The sequence below is a fragment of the Cordyceps fumosorosea genome (genome assembly GCF_001636725.1).
Source record: "Cordyceps fumosorosea ARSEF 2679 chromosome Unknown scaffold_9, whole genome shotgun sequence".
Lineage (NCBI taxonomy): Eukaryota > Fungi > Ascomycota > Sordariomycetes > Hypocreales > Cordycipitaceae > Cordyceps > Cordyceps fumosorosea.
The window spans coordinates 916,581-932,544 of record NW_017387309.1 but is presented as its reverse complement, the minus strand read 5'-3'; the positions used below and the strand labels follow the sequence as shown (position 1 = coordinate 932,544).

General features: G+C 53.3%; 6 protein-coding genes across 6 annotated transcripts; 3 read left to right on the top strand and 3 right to left on the bottom strand.

The window, feature by feature from the left end:
- Positions 1 to 715: 715 nt before the first annotated feature.
- On the top strand, positions 716 to 2,913 carry ISF_04470 (Homocitrate synthase; the record flags this gene model as incomplete). The annotated part of the gene is made up of 15 exons (XM_018848076.1): positions 716 to 946; positions 1,043 to 1,083; positions 1,141 to 1,249; positions 1,321 to 1,499; positions 1,554 to 1,658; positions 1,710 to 1,777; positions 1,836 to 1,856; positions 1,901 to 1,984; positions 2,035 to 2,074; positions 2,129 to 2,249; positions 2,306 to 2,337; positions 2,444 to 2,472; positions 2,524 to 2,577; positions 2,632 to 2,737; positions 2,811 to 2,913. 15 exons carry the CDS (start codon positions 716 to 718, stop codon positions 2,911 to 2,913), a joined length of 1,323 nt encoding a protein of 440 aa, XP_018705032.1.
- A 1,199-nt stretch (positions 2,914 to 4,112) lies between these two features.
- On the bottom strand, positions 4,113 to 5,371 carry ISF_04469 (PH domain containing protein; the record flags this gene model as incomplete). Its single annotated transcript, XM_018848075.1, has 2 exons — positions 4,113 to 5,117; positions 5,189 to 5,371. The coding sequence occupies 2 exons, from the start codon at positions 5,369 to 5,371 to the stop codon at positions 4,113 to 4,115; spliced, it is 1,188 nt and encodes a 395-aa protein (XP_018705031.1).
- A 2,418-nt stretch (positions 5,372 to 7,789) lies between these two features.
- Positions 7,790 to 8,836, top strand: ISF_04468 (Thiouridylase subunit 2; the record flags this gene model as incomplete). The annotated part of the gene is made up of 1 exon (XM_018848074.1): positions 7,790 to 8,836. The coding sequence occupies one exon, from the start codon at positions 7,790 to 7,792 to the stop codon at positions 8,834 to 8,836; it is 1,047 nt and encodes a 348-aa protein (XP_018705030.1).
- A 354-nt stretch (positions 8,837 to 9,190) lies between these two features.
- On the bottom strand, positions 9,191 to 10,334 carry ISF_04467 (mitochondrial oxaloacetate transport protein; the record flags this gene model as incomplete). The annotated part of the gene is made up of 3 exons (XM_018848073.1): positions 9,191 to 9,435; positions 9,501 to 10,177; positions 10,318 to 10,334. The coding sequence occupies 3 exons, from the start codon at positions 10,332 to 10,334 to the stop codon at positions 9,191 to 9,193; spliced, it is 939 nt and encodes a 312-aa protein (XP_018705029.1).
- Positions 10,335 to 11,676: 1,342 nt separating this feature from the next.
- Positions 11,677 to 12,959, top strand: ISF_04466 (WD repeat containing protein 82; the record flags this gene model as incomplete). The annotated part of the gene is made up of 3 exons (XM_018848072.1): positions 11,677 to 11,805; positions 11,889 to 12,123; positions 12,178 to 12,959. The coding sequence occupies 3 exons, from the start codon at positions 11,677 to 11,679 to the stop codon at positions 12,957 to 12,959; spliced, it is 1,146 nt and encodes a 381-aa protein (XP_018705028.1).
- A 575-nt stretch (positions 12,960 to 13,534) lies between these two features.
- ISF_04465 (hypothetical protein) lies at positions 13,535 to 14,431 on the bottom strand (the record flags this gene model as incomplete). The annotated part of the gene is made up of 2 exons (XM_018848071.1): positions 13,535 to 14,223; positions 14,287 to 14,431. The coding sequence occupies 2 exons, from the start codon at positions 14,429 to 14,431 to the stop codon at positions 13,535 to 13,537; spliced, it is 834 nt and encodes a 277-aa protein (XP_018705027.1).
- Between the last annotated feature and the right edge of the window lie 1,533 nt (positions 14,432 to 15,964).

Sequence of the window (15,964 nt, the reverse complement as noted above, 5' to 3'; positions counted from 1 at the left end):
AGCGATTAGTGACGATGCTGACAGTACTAATAATGATTGACTTGCTCGATAGCTACCCCCGCCAGATCTTGCTTTCCCAATCCTCTTTCGGTGCCAGCCCTGAGCTATGACTGGATGAGGAAGGTCAACTTCGTGAGATCAGAGAGAAAGATCGAAGACCAGGATTTGGGTATGGCCTTCCCTTCAGCCGATGCGCTCACACCTTGATTAATGCAAGAATACGGATTTGTCGGGCCGCATTTGGCTGTGGTCTTTTACCCGCCCATTGAGGAAAAAAAAAACCATGACGCAGCACCAAGAGTCTTATTGAAGGGGCTATCGGAAGGGAAGTAGCCTCCAGTACTCGCTTCCGCCACAGTACTTCCACGAGGAAGCAAATCTGCGTGCGAGTTGTAAGTATGCATGTACCTACTTTTTTAGAGTTACCTAGTAGGACAACATCCCTGCAAGTTACCTCCCGTGCTCCTCCTCCACAGCCACCACAGCCAACGGGATAACTTTGATTGACTGCCCCGACCCGGTGTCGGCCGACAGGCTTGAGTCACTAGTGCATAGACTGACAGTTTCCACATCCTAACCTCGGAGCACTTCTGGTAAAAATTCTCTCGTCACCACCTATTTAATAGCACGATTGTCGACAAGAAAGCCTGCTCATTACTCCCAATCGCTACTACGCCCTTCTTCCCGACGTCAATCGAAACTACGAGAGCCCATTATGTGTGGAACTTGCAACGGAGACTCTGCTGGGAGCAACCCCGCGACCGCCAGCAACCCCGCGACCGCCAGCAACCCCGCGGCCACCGTCGACACTCCCTCCAACGCGACAGTCAACAGTGTCTACCAAGGAGGCCCCCCCAAGTCTACTCCTTATCAGTCCGTTCAGGACTACATCTCCAATGTGAACAGATTTCAAATTATTGAAAGCACGCTCAGAGAGGGCGAGCAGGTAAGAATTTTGCCCTACCACCAGGAGTCATTGGGAATTTTCGCTCCAAACCAAGTTTGGCTCCCCGTTTCTGTAACACGACCTAATCAATCACAGTTCGCAAATGCATTCTTCGACACGGAAACCAAGCTTAAGATGTGAGGCCCGAAGCGCCGCATGCCGCCAAATCAACAACCTAGATGCTGACCAAATAGTGCTCGTGCATTGGACAACTTCGGCGTCGATTACATCGAAGTAACATCCCCCGTATCGTCTCCTCAGTCATTCGAGGACTGCAAGAAGATCTGTCAGCTCGGCTTGAAGGTTGGTTCCGACACTTCTCTTCACTCCTCACGCTGGTCGAGTCACCGTTGGATACTGACTCTTTGGTATAGGCCAAGGTCTTGACTCATGTCAGATGCAACATGGACGATGCGAAGAAGGCAGTTGAATGCGGTGTAGATGGCGTTGATTTGGTCATCGGAACGAGCAGCTATCTGCGCAAGTACAGTCATGGCAAGAGCATGGAGATGATTCAGAAGACTGCTCTTGAAGTCATTGAATACGTCAAGAGGTGAGACATTTGCCTCGCTCGTGCCGGAACCGCGAACGCTAACCTATGATGCAGCGCTGGTGTCGAAGTTCGCTTCTCTTCCGAGGACTCTTTCCGTTCAGACCTTCTCGAAATTCTTACTCTCTACAAGGCTTGTGATCGAGCTGGTGTTCACAGGGTGTAAGTTTCTTTCACAACAGACGGCGGCAGTCCGGCACTAACATGCAATAGGGGTGTTGCAGACACAGTAGGAGGAGCTACGCCCAAGATGGTCTATGATCTAATTCGAACGTTGCGAGGTAACTTGGCGAATTCAATATTAGAAACGCGGGACAGTTTTGCTAATACTACGTCTAGGAGTCGTTGGATGTGACATTGGTATGCTCCCTGCCTGGTTATCCTTACCTCTTACTAATTGACAGAAACCCATTTCCACGACGATACCAGCTGTGCTGTGGCAAATAGCCTAAGTGCCCTTGAAGCCGGTGCGACACATATTGATACCAGTAGGTTCAAGACTTTCCGCCTTCTCCAAGAGGTTATCTAACAGAAATAGGCGTATTGGGTATCGGCGAACGTAACGGCATCACCCCACTGTAAGTATACATCTCAAAACAGCAGTATGAGGGTGTTTCTGACATTGAATATAGCGGTGCTTTTATCGCTCGCATGGTTGTAACTGCTCCCGAGTACGTTACCAAGAAGTATAATCTCAAGGCGCTCAAGAGCCTAGAAGAGTTGGTTGCCGATGCAGTGCAAATCAACATTCCGGTAAGATTCAATTACCATGCTACCCGTAAAACAGGCCACTAACACTCAGCTCCAAGTTCAACAACCCCGTCACTGGATTCTGCGCTTTGTAAGTCCTCTCTCATCTTTTGCGCCTCGGCCTAGAAAGTCCAACAACCGACGCCAACCCCTGGTTGTACACTACCCCGGATGACATTTACTGACAGTGGAAATAGCACGCATAAGGCAGGCATTCATGCCAAGGGTACGCTAGACAAAGTCACTTTACTTTCTACTCTCTTACTAATCCTTGTAGCAATTATCGCGAACCCATCGACCTACGAGATCATTGATCCTAGCTTATTCGGACGTAAGTGCTCCCAAATGTTTCTCTGATATCGTTCAGGAGCTTATTTTACAACAGTTACACGCTATGTCTCGATCAACTCAAGAATCACGGGATGGAATGCTGTCAAGTCGCGTGTGGAGCAACTTGGCCTCACGATGACTGATGAGCAGGTTAAGGAAGTGTATGTGCCTCTCCGGACTTCGAATACCACTAGACATGATAAGACAGGGACAATTACTAACCCTCGAAAACAGGACTGCCAAGATCAAGCAGATGGCCGATATCCGTCCCTTGGCTATTGATGACACCGACAGCATTATTCGCTCGTACCACTTGGGCCTAGCGCAAGAGCAGTAAACGGCTTGAGCCGGTCCTGTGTGGGTTATTGGGCGCTTTGGGGTGTTTAAAAAGTACTGAATTTGTATTGTATTCATCGCCATTCCAGAAATGGGCGCTATAAATTGAATACACATGGATAAAACTGCTGCAACTGGAGCAGTCGATCGGGAGCAGAGGGTCTCTAGCCAGCGCGTTCACAAGAGTAGTTTTGTAGGCCTGCTCCCCTGATGTGTTTATCCATAAGTCACCCTCATCTTCGGTTTTTGAACCCGACATCATACTCAAGTGAGAAAGTCAACCACGAGACGGCGGCAGCATGGGTGGTCAGCTGGATATCGAGGCTCGCCCCATTTCCATCCAGGGCCTCGGATAACGTTTCTTCCACCATTTAAGAAACAGTAACGTTAAGAGTGACTTATAAAAGCGCCACGCATTGAGATATTGGTGAAACCTCGCGGGAAAGAGTCGCAAAAACATCTCTCTACCATCTCGCTCTGCCGCCGTCGCAGAAAGTCATTCCAAGAAAACCCTCCGTTCGGCCTCGACTCACCTGTAATTTCCACGTTCTGAAGAACGCTAAGATACGCGCCTGATTTGCCGCACTTCTGATCTGTGGTTAGCGGCTATGCACAAGCAGCGCCAAGTTACATGGTCTCTGCAACAACGGCCAGAACTTGGCTTTCCATGGCAGTGATCCACAAGGCATAGCAAGCCTACGCGTCAGTATCAACAATCATCACAGTCTCGGCTAACTATCTCATATCTGTATATGAAAACCTATACAGGGAGTCGGACTATTACAACAAGAATCTCTATACACACGAGTCGATCACGATTAAAAAAAAAGACAAAAAAAAAGAGCGACAGCCCAAGAAAACCTGCAAAAAGAAGAAAAAACTCCATCCGTTTTTAGGGATATCATTTCACCGTTCGTCAATAGAGAGAACAGCACAAGAATGTGATGTGGGGAATTGGATTGCTTCCAAAAGCAACAGTAACGCGCCGCGAAGTTGGCCGTCCACGAAACGAAAGAAATCAAAGGCCGCGAAATGAAGAAAGAGAAAAGAACCGTCGCTGCGCGCTTGTAGTCGTGAATTCATGAGGAGTTGGTAAAGACAAAAATGGGGTACTAAAAATGGATATGTGTATTACAACAAGTGCCTTGCCATCAAGGAGGCCGGAAGAAGAGAGAGCGGGTTATCATGGCCAGGACATGATCAGGAGTACGATGCCGCAAGCCTCGACTCAAGAGCCTTGCGCTTCGCAATCAGGCTCTTGAGCGCTCCAATGAACTGTACGAGAGACTCCTCGTCGTGTGCGCAAAACTTGAAGCTCTTCTCCTCGGTAATGATTTGCAAACAGTTCTCCTTGCTCTTGTTGATTGGGTCAATGTCAACAACGTCGACAATGACGGAGAGCTGCACGATCCACTGCGCGAGGTACTCGGACTCATCCTTGTAGAGAATGAGGTTGCGCCGCCGCAGCACTCCCCACATGTCCTTCCACTGCTTGACGCCGCCTTTGCTCTTGAGCTGCCACAGCCAGCCTTGCCAGACGACGCGGTCCAGCTCCTGCTCTTGGTTGGCGACGCTGACCTGGCTGGCAGAGCGCTGTGCAGCCGGGCGGTAGGGGAGGCCGGAGCTAGGCGGTATCGATCCGACCTCGATGTGACCGGGAAACAGCTGGCTCTCCATGGAGCCGCCGCGGATGCGCTGAAAGTCGGTGTCTGACAAGTCGGAGTGGGAGGCGATCTCGCCGCCCGATGAGTCGACGATGGAGTTGTCGCGGTGGCCTAGGAACCCAGGCGCGGGAGGACCAAAGGTTTCGGGGGAGCTCGAAAGGAGTTGCTCGGACATGCTGTGTATTTGCTCGTCAATGTTGGTGAGGCTTGTGGGTGGTATTGTGCAGGGCGCGGTCGGAGAGAGCGTACGGGCGAGGGGGCTAGCGAGAAACATTTCCTCCTCTTCCTCAGCAAGGCGGGCGTCCTTTCGTATCAGTTCTACCCACTCGCGTGCGTCTTGCAGCGAGCGCGCCTGTAGGTGAAAGTTCTTGGAGGGTGAGAATAGACCAAAGACATTTTGGCGCTTGTGCTTCGGGTCCTTGAGGAGGGTGACGGCGTTGAGGTCGGCAAGGGGTATTTGATAGCGCAACTTTGTTTCCTTTTCGTTCTTATACATGGATAGGTAATCGGGTCGCAGGACGAGGTATACAGGCTTCCATTGCTAAAGAGGAGAGGATTAGCATGCGCCTCGAGAGGGGATCGATTAAGGAAAGGGGTGGTCAGCCTGCATACCTTGGTCTTGGTGCGCTTCTCCACGTAGCCGCATTTTATGACGCGGTCGAACTCGAAGCAGCCGTTGCTGCTTACGAGAGAGGTATCGTGATTCAGGCGGCTATTTTGTCCCGGCCGGGGGCTCGTCGCATCAGGCGCGATCGAGGGCTGTTGCGGCACAGCCCTGGCCGCAACCTCTGTCATTGTGGCTCGGAGGGCGATGGGAAGAAGGCTGCGAGGGTGTTGTTTGGCGGGTCGTTGTTGGTGTCGATGGCTGATTTGGATGATAAGCAGAAAATCGGGGGTGGCACAGGATGGCAGACCCATGCGTCGGATTTGCAGAGCTGCACCAAGAAACGGAAGAAGAGTCGAAACGAGGAAAAGAGGGTGCAAGAGTCAAATTGTAAATAAACGGGGAGAGTTGCCCGGGGGAAAGAAGAGGAAATAGTGTCAGGGGCAGGATCGTCGACGTAGACGATAGGATCTGCCACACCATGTACCTATGTAGGTGGCGGCGTAGACGGGGTCGAGGCGCTTCCTGCTTGTAATTCATACGGCCGAGTGCTCGCTGGAAAAGACACTTGAAGCCGCTAGAGGACACCAACTTGTACTGGGAGGTGATTGGCGGCTGGAATGAAATGAGTAGGACGGACAAATGGATTGGGTGGTTGCGATCACCACTCAAAACAAGCAGAGGGAGAGCGAGGGATGTATTCGCAGGGCGGGCCACCGAGACAACAATTCGCGGTTCTTGCTCAGGGCAGAACAAAGAATTGAAGGACAGGAACGGGCCTGGGGTTTTGTTTTCGTTCTTTTGCCTTTTTTTTTTCCCGTTCCAGTGATTAGCTTTTGCTCTTTTTGCCTCCTAGGCTATGCGCTGTCAGTCCGGTCCGTTTGCCATCGAGTCGACTAACTAGCCTAGCTCAGGAGAGAGGGACATTACAGAGTGGCACCGGGAGAGAGATTGCGTGGGGTGTATTTGATGCGAGATTGTGTATTGAATCGAGGTATTCTGCGGCGGCAAGTGCTAAGAATAGGCCGACCCTGGCAAGTTCACGCAAGGGCAGGCTGAGGCTTGAACTCAGTGAGCGACGGGGCTCTTTATGCACGATGCGTTTGCGATGGGGACGACAAGGGTTTGATTTATGGCCGTGACGTGAGGGAATTATTGGATGAATGATGGTCTCGAGCGCGCAAACGGTATAAGGAGTATTTTCAATCCGTTGCAAGGCCGGGACCGTTGGCCTGGTGGACTCGGAATCGACTGTTTCACGCGAGATAGTGTTGTCGGACAGTGTTGCTTATAAGGTTAAGGAATGGCTGGGTGGTGCTTGTCGGTGGGTGGAAGTCTGGGCTTTTTGAGGGGAGTTTGACTTGGCGCCCTTTCCCCTACTAACCTGCAAGCGACGGAGGGTCAGCGCCAACCACAGCCACTGCATTTGCCGCATTTATCCCCCAAAGTCTGTCCTTCGGGGAGCACATGCACTGGGGTAAGCTGTATTCGTACAAGCTCTCTGCTGATGAAGTTTAAACCCATGACGCCTCTTCAAAGCAAGCCTGCCATGTCCGAGGCTGCCAGTTGCTGACCACAAACTGGCGATCAACTAACCGCCTGAGGCGTTTGACGTCATGCTTACCTGGGCAGCATCAGGCTATCGCCAAGTCGCCAAAGTAGACAAATACATAAGTAGGCAGGTAGACAAGTAGACAAGTAGGCAGGTAGACAAGTAGACAAGTAGACAAGTAGACAAATCAAGAAAAGCTTGCAAAAAAAGCGCGCCTTTTCGTTGGCACACAGCCACAGCATGGAAACACGCGACCACGTCCAGGACCTCGTCTTAATAATTAGTCAGTCCTGTGTCGCGACTCGGCTTTGAAACCAGACTAACGCGAACATGGGCGGGCTGTGCCTAGAAAGAACCAGGCAAACATCCATTCTCTACGGTAACGAATACGATGCAGCAGCAGAGTAGGAGGCAGACATACCTAACCGCCTCTCGGTACCTTCGGTTCTGAACGCGCAAGCACATTGTGGTGTTGAGCCGGTCATCTGCCTCGCGCCTAGGCCAACAGAGGGCCAGCAAGCCGGTCATGCGTCGGAAAAGCTTATGGAAGTGATAGCGATGCGTTTGAAGAAGTCACAAAAGTAATGCTTGCGAGGGGCGCAGTAGGATAAGAAAAGATGGTATGAAGTTGCTGTCAATAATTGCCCATTAATTTACACAAATCCAGATTTTCCCGATCTAGTCAATCCGCATGGAGGGGCAAAGTGGGCTGAAGTTTTTCCAACATCGCACTTGCGCTTCATGAAAACTTGTTCACTATTATGTTGGGTATCGGTATTGAACAGAAACGCAGTTCCTTATAATTGACATAAAGTCTACTGCGCAGAATGACTACTGCGCAAACAGGCCAGCCCTGCAAGCGATGCAAGGTCGAAGATGCGCCATACAGGCTCCGAAATCTTGCCACATGCCGGTACTGCCCCTCCATGAACCCCGTCACCAGCATCACCAACGTTCATATGCAGCATAACGGCAGGCCCATGACGTTAACCAATCCACTCATAGTGACTGCTACATCGAGCATGTGGTCGGCAAGTTCCGCAAGAGTCTAGGCATCATGCACAAGGAGATCCGCACATCTGCGGAACTCGCGCCCCGGCGGTACCTCGCCGGCGTCTCGTTCGGCGTCTCGTCGACCTGCCTAGTGCAGATGCTCGACGACACCGCCCGGCATCATGCCGCCAAGCAGTCCTCAAGTGCTTTTGAGCCGCTCATTGTGCACGTTGACACGGACCTAGCCGCCGCGCCGACAAGGGATGGCGAGACGCCCGCGCAACGCCTACTAGCCAAGTACCGCCGGCGCTACCCGCACGTCTCCTTCGACTGCGTGCATCTGAGCAGGGCCATGGCGCTCCGGACGGTGGACTGGTCCGCTTTGCTGCCAGCGGGTGTCACGGCCGCTGACTGTGGCGCGAGCGATGATGTTGAGAGGCTGCGCCGCCTCTTTGCCGCCCTGCCCTCAGTTACGTCGCGCGCCGACGTGCTGCGACAGCTCGTCCGCCACGTGCTCATCGACACGGCACGCGCGCACGACTACTCGGTGGTACTCCTCGGTCACAGTACGTCTGCCCTTGCGGCGCTGACGCTCGCCGAGGTTGCCAACGGCCGCGGCTTCTCTGTCCCAGGGCAGGTCGGAGACGGGATTCAGACGGTATGCGAGTACGACGACCGTGGTGATGAGACTGCGCGTGTTGCGTTCCCTGTTTACTACCCGCTGCGCGAAGTCCTCAAGAACGAGCTCGTCGGGTACGTTGACCTGATCCCAGCGCTGGCCGATATGAAGCGCCTCCGCGAGCTGGACGGCAGCGCCGGCGGCGGCAGCTCTGTCGTCTCGCACAGGGACGTGAGCATTGAGGAGGTGATGCAGCGCTACTTTGACGGCGTCGAAGGCCCATACTCGGGAATCGTCGCCAACGTCGTCCGCACCACGGGCAAGCTGGATCGCGTGGCGGGCGGCGCCTCCTGCCGACTATGCAGCATGCCCCTCGACGATTCGGGCGACAACCGATGGGCGGGTGACCTCGGCCAGGACTCCGGCGACTCGGCGGCCGAGAACCATAGGGAAAAGTTGTGCTATGGCTGTCGACGAGCCGTCAGCGGATAAGCACTCAATATTACGAATAATGGAAATGCCGACCATGTCATGAATAACGAGATTAGAGAACATCGACAATTTAAGCAACACGGACAAGCTTGCCAACGTGGCTTGGTATTGCAATAATCAAGGTTTCTTCTTTTAAACTCCAGAAATGCTCAACGTCCTCTAGAAATGCCCACCACGTACGCATTGTCGTCCAACACATTCATACGTACCAGAGTGCCCCATAATCTATCCGCAAGTCGAACAAGAAAAGACTGCTCCGTGTTTAGGAGTGAGCAGTAAATGGTGTATATGTAAAAAAAATGGAAAAAAATGTATCAGCATTCGATATGAAATATCTGGCACGGCGCTCAAGAATTACAGACGATTCGCGTCCTTGTCCAGCATGGGCAGGATGCGGTCCTCGACCTTACGCATCAGCTTATTGGTCTGCTCAGCGAGGGAGAGCGTCAGGATCGTGTGTGGCAGGATACGGGCGAGGTGTGGCAGGAAGCCCTTGTAGATGGCAAAGACGCCCTCTGTGCGGATCGTCTTGCCCAGGCAGTCGAGCACGCCCTTGTAGAGGTTGCCGTTTTGGTTGTATAGTCGGGACATGATGGTGTCTTATTTTACTCGAGTTAGCTTATTGCCTTTCCAGTCGCGATTGGACAGGCTCCCATCAACATACCAGGAGGGTGCATGAAGCAGCACACGACGAATCCGCTGACGGCACTGCTCGCCAGATGCAGCGCGGGGCCCTCCTCCATGCCTGCGTGGCGCATTAACCGCCTCTTGGCGAAGAAGTACGTGGGCAACTGCACGGAGCTGCCGAAGCCGGTGCGGATCATGGCCGCGCCGACGCCCCGGTACAGGCCGCGGACGCCCTCGGCGCGGTAGATCTGTGACATGCCGTCAATGGCGTTGCGGTAGGTGTGCTGGGTGCCGACGGGCAGGAAGGGCGAGAAGCTCTGGAGGCGCGTCTTGACGAGGAAAAAGGGCGAGCCGGCCGCGGCGCCGATGACGCCCGATGCGGCGCCGCAAAACATGTTAATACCGAGGTTCTGGGCGGCGCCGTCGCGCAGGAAGATCGAGGCCAGCCCTTGGCGCATCGGGTCGTAGAAGCCTAGCCGGCAGCCGTTGAGCAGGATCTGGTACACGTACGCGCACCCAATGCCGCGGTAGATGCCGCGCACACCCTCGTTCTTGACTATGACGCCCACGCCGTGCAGTGGCCCGCGGTAGTGGTGCGGCTGGTGGCCCTTGGTCTGCAGCTCGCCCTGCAGCTGCATCCGAATCTTGACCGTCTCGAACGGGTGCGTGGCGGTCACGGCGCCGCAGGCCGCTATGCCGCCGGCGATGAAGGCGCTACACGACGGTCTGGTCAGTCTTTACATCGTCCTGCTCAGTCGATTTTTCCCGTTGTTCATGTTTCGCGGCTGTTCCGAATCGGAGGATGGAAAAAAAAGGCGGTACGGTTCGGTTCTGTGAAACGTAGGCAGACTTACCCGGCTGTGGTGGACATGGCCACGGCGTCTTAGAAAATATAGGAAATCGTAGTCGAATTGCGATGATTGAAGTTTCGAAACAGGAGGTGATGGCGGAATGCCCAGCTAGGCGGCCAAGATGTTGAGGCTGCGCTGTTTTATTAGCCTGTGACTTCGGTCAAGACAAGCGGTCGGCGTTCCACGGGCTGCTGTTCCGTCCTGGCAGCATTGTGCGCCGGGAAGCGAGACAGTGGTTGCGGTACTTTCTGTCCAGCATGGTCAAGGAGGATTTGGTCACGTACACTTAAGCGATTTCCGAGTCTCAGCAATCTGTCGTCGTCTCTGCGCACTACGTAAGATGCAACAGGCAACTTTGCAGCTGTTTCGCTTTCTGAGGACGAGAGCTGGGACTGAGTGGTGGGCGACCTTGACAGGCTGTGCCGACGTCGGCCGGATTGGTGGGCTTGGTGGGTTGGGTGTAGACTCGGCCTATTGGCGGCTGCCCGATGCAACTGCTGCAACCAGGTTGGTCCAGTTGCGCTAAAATCTTCAAAGGACGTAAAAAAAAACACTGTGGCCCCAGTATCGGCATCCAGGAAGAGGTCGTTTGGTCGGGTAGTCAAGGCTTGAAGCAACCGTGTAAGCCGCGGCGCTCCAAGTCGCTGCTGGAATTGCCCAACATGACACAAGCATCGACAAGTCAGTTCTCTTGGGTGGATTTGACAAGCCAATTTCAACACGGTATTCGACTGGTGGTTTTGGTTTATTCAGGCCCTCCTTAGCAAGTCGGCCTGCTCGTAACAGTCGGTAGCCCGCTCTTGTACTCCGTACTCTAGTTGAAAAACTCTTGAAGCTGTTGCGGCAAGAATTTGCGCCATTCTCTTCTCGCAGTAACTTAGTCTTGAGAATACGGCACTTGCATAGCCAAGTTTTGTGCTCGCTTCTCGGCGGTAGTATTTGCAACATCAGCAGTTAATCCGTGTACTCGGCTATTGTTTGAATGTTAGGCACGGTGAAGATCGCTGTTGTGGCCATGTTATCACCAACACGTAAAAGTCTACAGCGAAACTGCAAAAGATCACCAGGCTGAAGACTTTGCACAGTAGTTCCGTCTTGGTGCAAGAAAAGAGACGCAATGCAACCGACTCAACCGCCACGACCAACCGCAAATGCGTAGGCTATGATATAGGGTAGTCCACTTCAGAGCTCGACGCGTTAACATAGTGCTCCACATCGTTTTCGCACTGCATCGCACGCTGCCAAAGAGCTCCCACTTTGAGAAACTTGATCTTCACATCGCTATTCAACTGTCTGTGTTGGTTAGGCGAGACTGCCTGCTACCCGCCCCTCGCCAGAAACCCTATATCTTTCAGCACTACCATGTCGTCCACACCAATGGACCTCGATCGCCCAGAGCGCAATGGGACACCATTGTCACGAAACATACCCCAATCGACCACGCCGGTATCGAATCTCACCGACGTCATGTCGTCCTTTCGCCCAACCAAGGTAAGCTCGGAAGCGGGATTCATACCACAACAGACGCCACCCTGTCATCGGATGGCTGACTGACAAACGATGCGCCGTTACAGCTTCTTCGTCGCGATGACATCAAAGACCCCCGCCAACCGCCCCAAGTGCTCTCGATAGACTACAACGACGACGGCGAGCTGCTCATGACTTCGTCAAGCGACGAGACGATACACATTTATAACGTCAGAGAAGGGAGACACGAAAAGTGCCTCATTAGCAAAAAGTACGGCGCGAAGCTCGCAAAATTCACACACACAAGCTCCAGCATTATCTACGCAAGTACCAAGCAAAATAGTATGGCGCTCCTCACTCGCAATTGGCCATCCTGATATTGACCTTTTGGCCCAGATGCCATACGATATCTCGCCACACACGACAATTCCTTCATCCGCTACTTCGAGGGCCACGAAAGCCCCGTCACCTCCCTGGCCGTGCACCCTGGCAGCGACAACTTCATATCCTGCTCGCAGGACAACACGGTGCGCCTGTGGGACACGCAGACCAAGAACTGGCAGGGCCAGCTGCTCCTGCGCTCGCCATACCTGGCCGCCTACGACCCGTCTGGCACGGTATTCGCCATTGGCTGCCCGAGCTCCGGCTCCGTCCTGCTGTACGATGTGCGCCACTACGACCGCGCGCCCTTTGCGACCATTGACGTCGTCGACCACGGCCGCGCCATCGACCCCGCCCACGTCGTCCGCGGCTGGACCCGGCTCGAGTTCTCCAACGACGGCAAGTCGTTGCTGCTCGGCACCCGCGGCGCCGGCCACTTCCTCTTCGACGCCTTCGAGGGCACACTTAAGGCGTACCTGCGCCGCCCGCCCGGCGGTACTACCCGACGACTGGCCGCCGGCGAGGGTGGCATGAGCGGCGCCAACAACGCCGGCCAGTACGAGAGCAGCGGCGACTGCTGCTTCGCGCCGGACGGCCGCTTCGTCATCGGCGGCTCGCGCCACGACGTGGTCGTCTGGGACACGCTCAAGACGCCACCGCCAGACAAGGGCTTGGAGCCGACGTGGACGCTCCCTGATAAGCGCGAGGCAGCTGTGGTTGGGTTTAACCCGCGCTTCAACTTCTTTGCTACTGCTGACGCGGATCTACTGTTTTGGCTACCGGACCCTCATGCGTAGAGCTAGAGGAAAGAAAAGCAGGAAAAGAGGAAAAAAAAGCTTATCTATCATTTAGGAAGCCTTGTTATCTTTCAATTGTTCTGCTTCTCTTTCAGGGCGCAAGGGTCGGTATCAGATATCCTGGGGTTCTCACGTAGATAATGTTTCGAATACGATGTTAAATACTAACCAAGTTTTAACCACAAGTCAGTGTAATGGCGCGCTCATGGGTATTATGTTAATGCATTATACAACCATGATAAACAACTGAATCTTGCCCACAACGCCATTATATACCATGCCCGATATGTTATTCTGCTGGAATATTTTTAGCTGGGAATCGAGGCTCGACGTCCCAACACGCCCCAAAGCAAGAAGACAAGAATGAAAACCGAGCAATTCCCGCATAACAAACTGCTTAGGTTCTAGCAGAAACGCCACAAAATAAAGTACCGCTGCCCAAGACGTCATATCCAAAGAGCGTGGTACTACAAACTCGAATGGGTTGAAGAGAAAAAAAAAATGAGATATTAAATGGGAATGTAGATGAAGAAGCAAACAAGAAGCTTGTCATTATGATGCGAGGCGTCGTCTCATTAGTTGATGCCTAGGCCAGTAACGAACCAAGTGAAGCCGATAACCGTAGCGATGCTCATGGTGGCGGCAAACTTGATCGACTGGCCATGAACCGCAGGCGAGGCAGCACTGGCATGGCAACCAGGACAAGTCCACTGGCTCCAGTTCTGGTAAGCCTTGCCAGAATACAGGCCAAAGCTGAGAGCCGTGCTCACGCCCAGGTAACCAGGCTCGGGCGTGTCAGTCATGGAAATATCAGAATCCTTGATAATAAGCGAGTACTGCTCCGTGAGGAGGGGTTGATTAGGATCATTAGCCTGAACCTTGGTATCCCAGACGTATTCGACAGAAGTAGCGAAAGTCATATTGCCAGTCAGTGTCCAGGTTGCGCGAGCGGTAGAACAACTGGCGAGAACATCGACAGCCGTAGGGGTGCCTTGGAGGGATGTGTAGTTCCAGCTAAACGTGACGTAGTCGCTAATTTTGTAGAGTGCGGTGCCGAGAGCTGTGTTGGCAGGAACAATCATGCTGACGCCTCCAACTGGTGAGTCTGGGGCGAAGGAGGTATGGGTGGGCGTCGATGAGCTCTTGCTCTTGCTTCCAGTCGCAGACTTGGTGGGCATAGCCGTGTTGCCGCCAGTCGCTTTTCCGGTCTCCTTGGTGTTGCTTGCTGACGAGCCAGATGCGGATGGAGTGGCAGTGGCGGAAGCTGGGTCATGTTAGCAACTGTGCGGTTCAGCACTCGCGGAGTGAAACACAAGGAAAGCCTTACGGGTGGCGCTATCACTGCTATCAGAGCTATCAGCGCGGACGATGAGAGCATCGCGCTCGGGAAGCCAGTTGGGCCAAGCGGAAACCACTGGGGCAACTGACGAGACAGCCAGAGCCAGTTGCATCAAAGTTGCAGCAGGACGCATCGTGATGAATGAGCCAACGGCAACGATCGTGGGAAACGAAGACCGAGGATGTGAAGAGGCAGCGCAACGTGCTTGCAATTTCGTGGAAAAAAGAAAAAAGAAACCGACTCAGAAGTGACTGAAGTCAGGCGGTGCGAGAAGAGACGGGTTCGACACGTAGACTCGCGGAATACGAGCGTTTCAAACGGAACGGTGCTGGGCACAAGGTTTCAACAGTGGAGGCGGCCAGCAACGTTCGTTGGTACACGCCAGTAGCCAGGGGAAGGCGGAGGTCTATCGGGGACGGCGTGGATTTCGAAGAAGAGAGGAAGCAAGGGTCGTGGCAAAGTCGAAAAATCAAGACGAGCGGCCGGAAGCGAGAGTCGGTGGCATGAGAACACGGAAGAGGATTGCAAGGGAACAAGAGGATGAGTGGGAAAAGGAAAAAGAATGACCTTGGATCCAGCAAAATCTCTCGGAGACGCCAGTGCAACCGAAAGGGGCGGAGCGGTCCAGTGGCCTAGCGTCCAGGGGCCTTGGTGACCAAGCGGCCAGCCCATGTACCCCGATTGCTGTGGGCCAGTGCATGAATTTCCTTCTATTTCCAGCTGGGAATGGTCTCCCCAGCGCCTGTACCCGCCGTGGGTGGCTTGACATCGTATTCCGCGCCACTCCATGCACGTGATCTCGTGTTTTTGCTTCTCTGTGGCCTTGGCCTAGGAATTAAGTTTTTTTTTTTGCCAGAAAAAAAAAAGAAACACACACACTGAAACTTGTTGTTGTCAATAAGCCTTCAATGGCATCGGGGTAGACGCCTGGGATATATGACTGGAATTCTGTGCAAAATTGTAATGATGCTTAATCCCAGCATACCAGTCAGGATGCTGTTGCTACGGTGGATACGACAGCCACCAACAAAGGGCGACAGCGGATTAGTGGTGCCGAGCCCGCGAACCCTTCCTGATCTTGGGGATACACTAAATCCACTAAAGTTCTTCCTATTATTAGACACACGGCTGTAGCCGGATGCTGCTGCGCGACAGCATCACCAGGTGCTTCTGTAATCAGACGCAAATGAACTAGCCTCTGAATATGATGGTTTATTTGCACTCAACATATTTATTAAATTTCAAAAATGTTTAAATCTTTGTCGGACGGGCGAAAGGTCTACCAGCTGCGAAAATGCAGTCACTCACCTGCTGCCTGCCTTTCTCGCTGCCCGGCACGTGAGGCGCTCTTCGCCTTGCAGGTCCTTTGCCGCTCACATTTGCGTTGGGCGTTGGGCTGCCTATCTGTCCTTTCCAAGCTTCATTTTCTATATTTACGCCCTGAACCATGGCTTTTTCGCCGCCTACTTCGCCTCTGCCTCGTTCACAGATTCGCATTGATCGCAGTGAATATGATCGTCTTCGAGTGGTGGCATCGAAATACGGCAAGTGCCAATACGGAAGCGGAAGCTGGTAGATTCATCCTACTAACAGTTTGCAGAAAATCTCTGCCAGCATCTCATCCGAGGGGGAGTAGATACAGACACCATTGAGGTAGGGTTTTGAT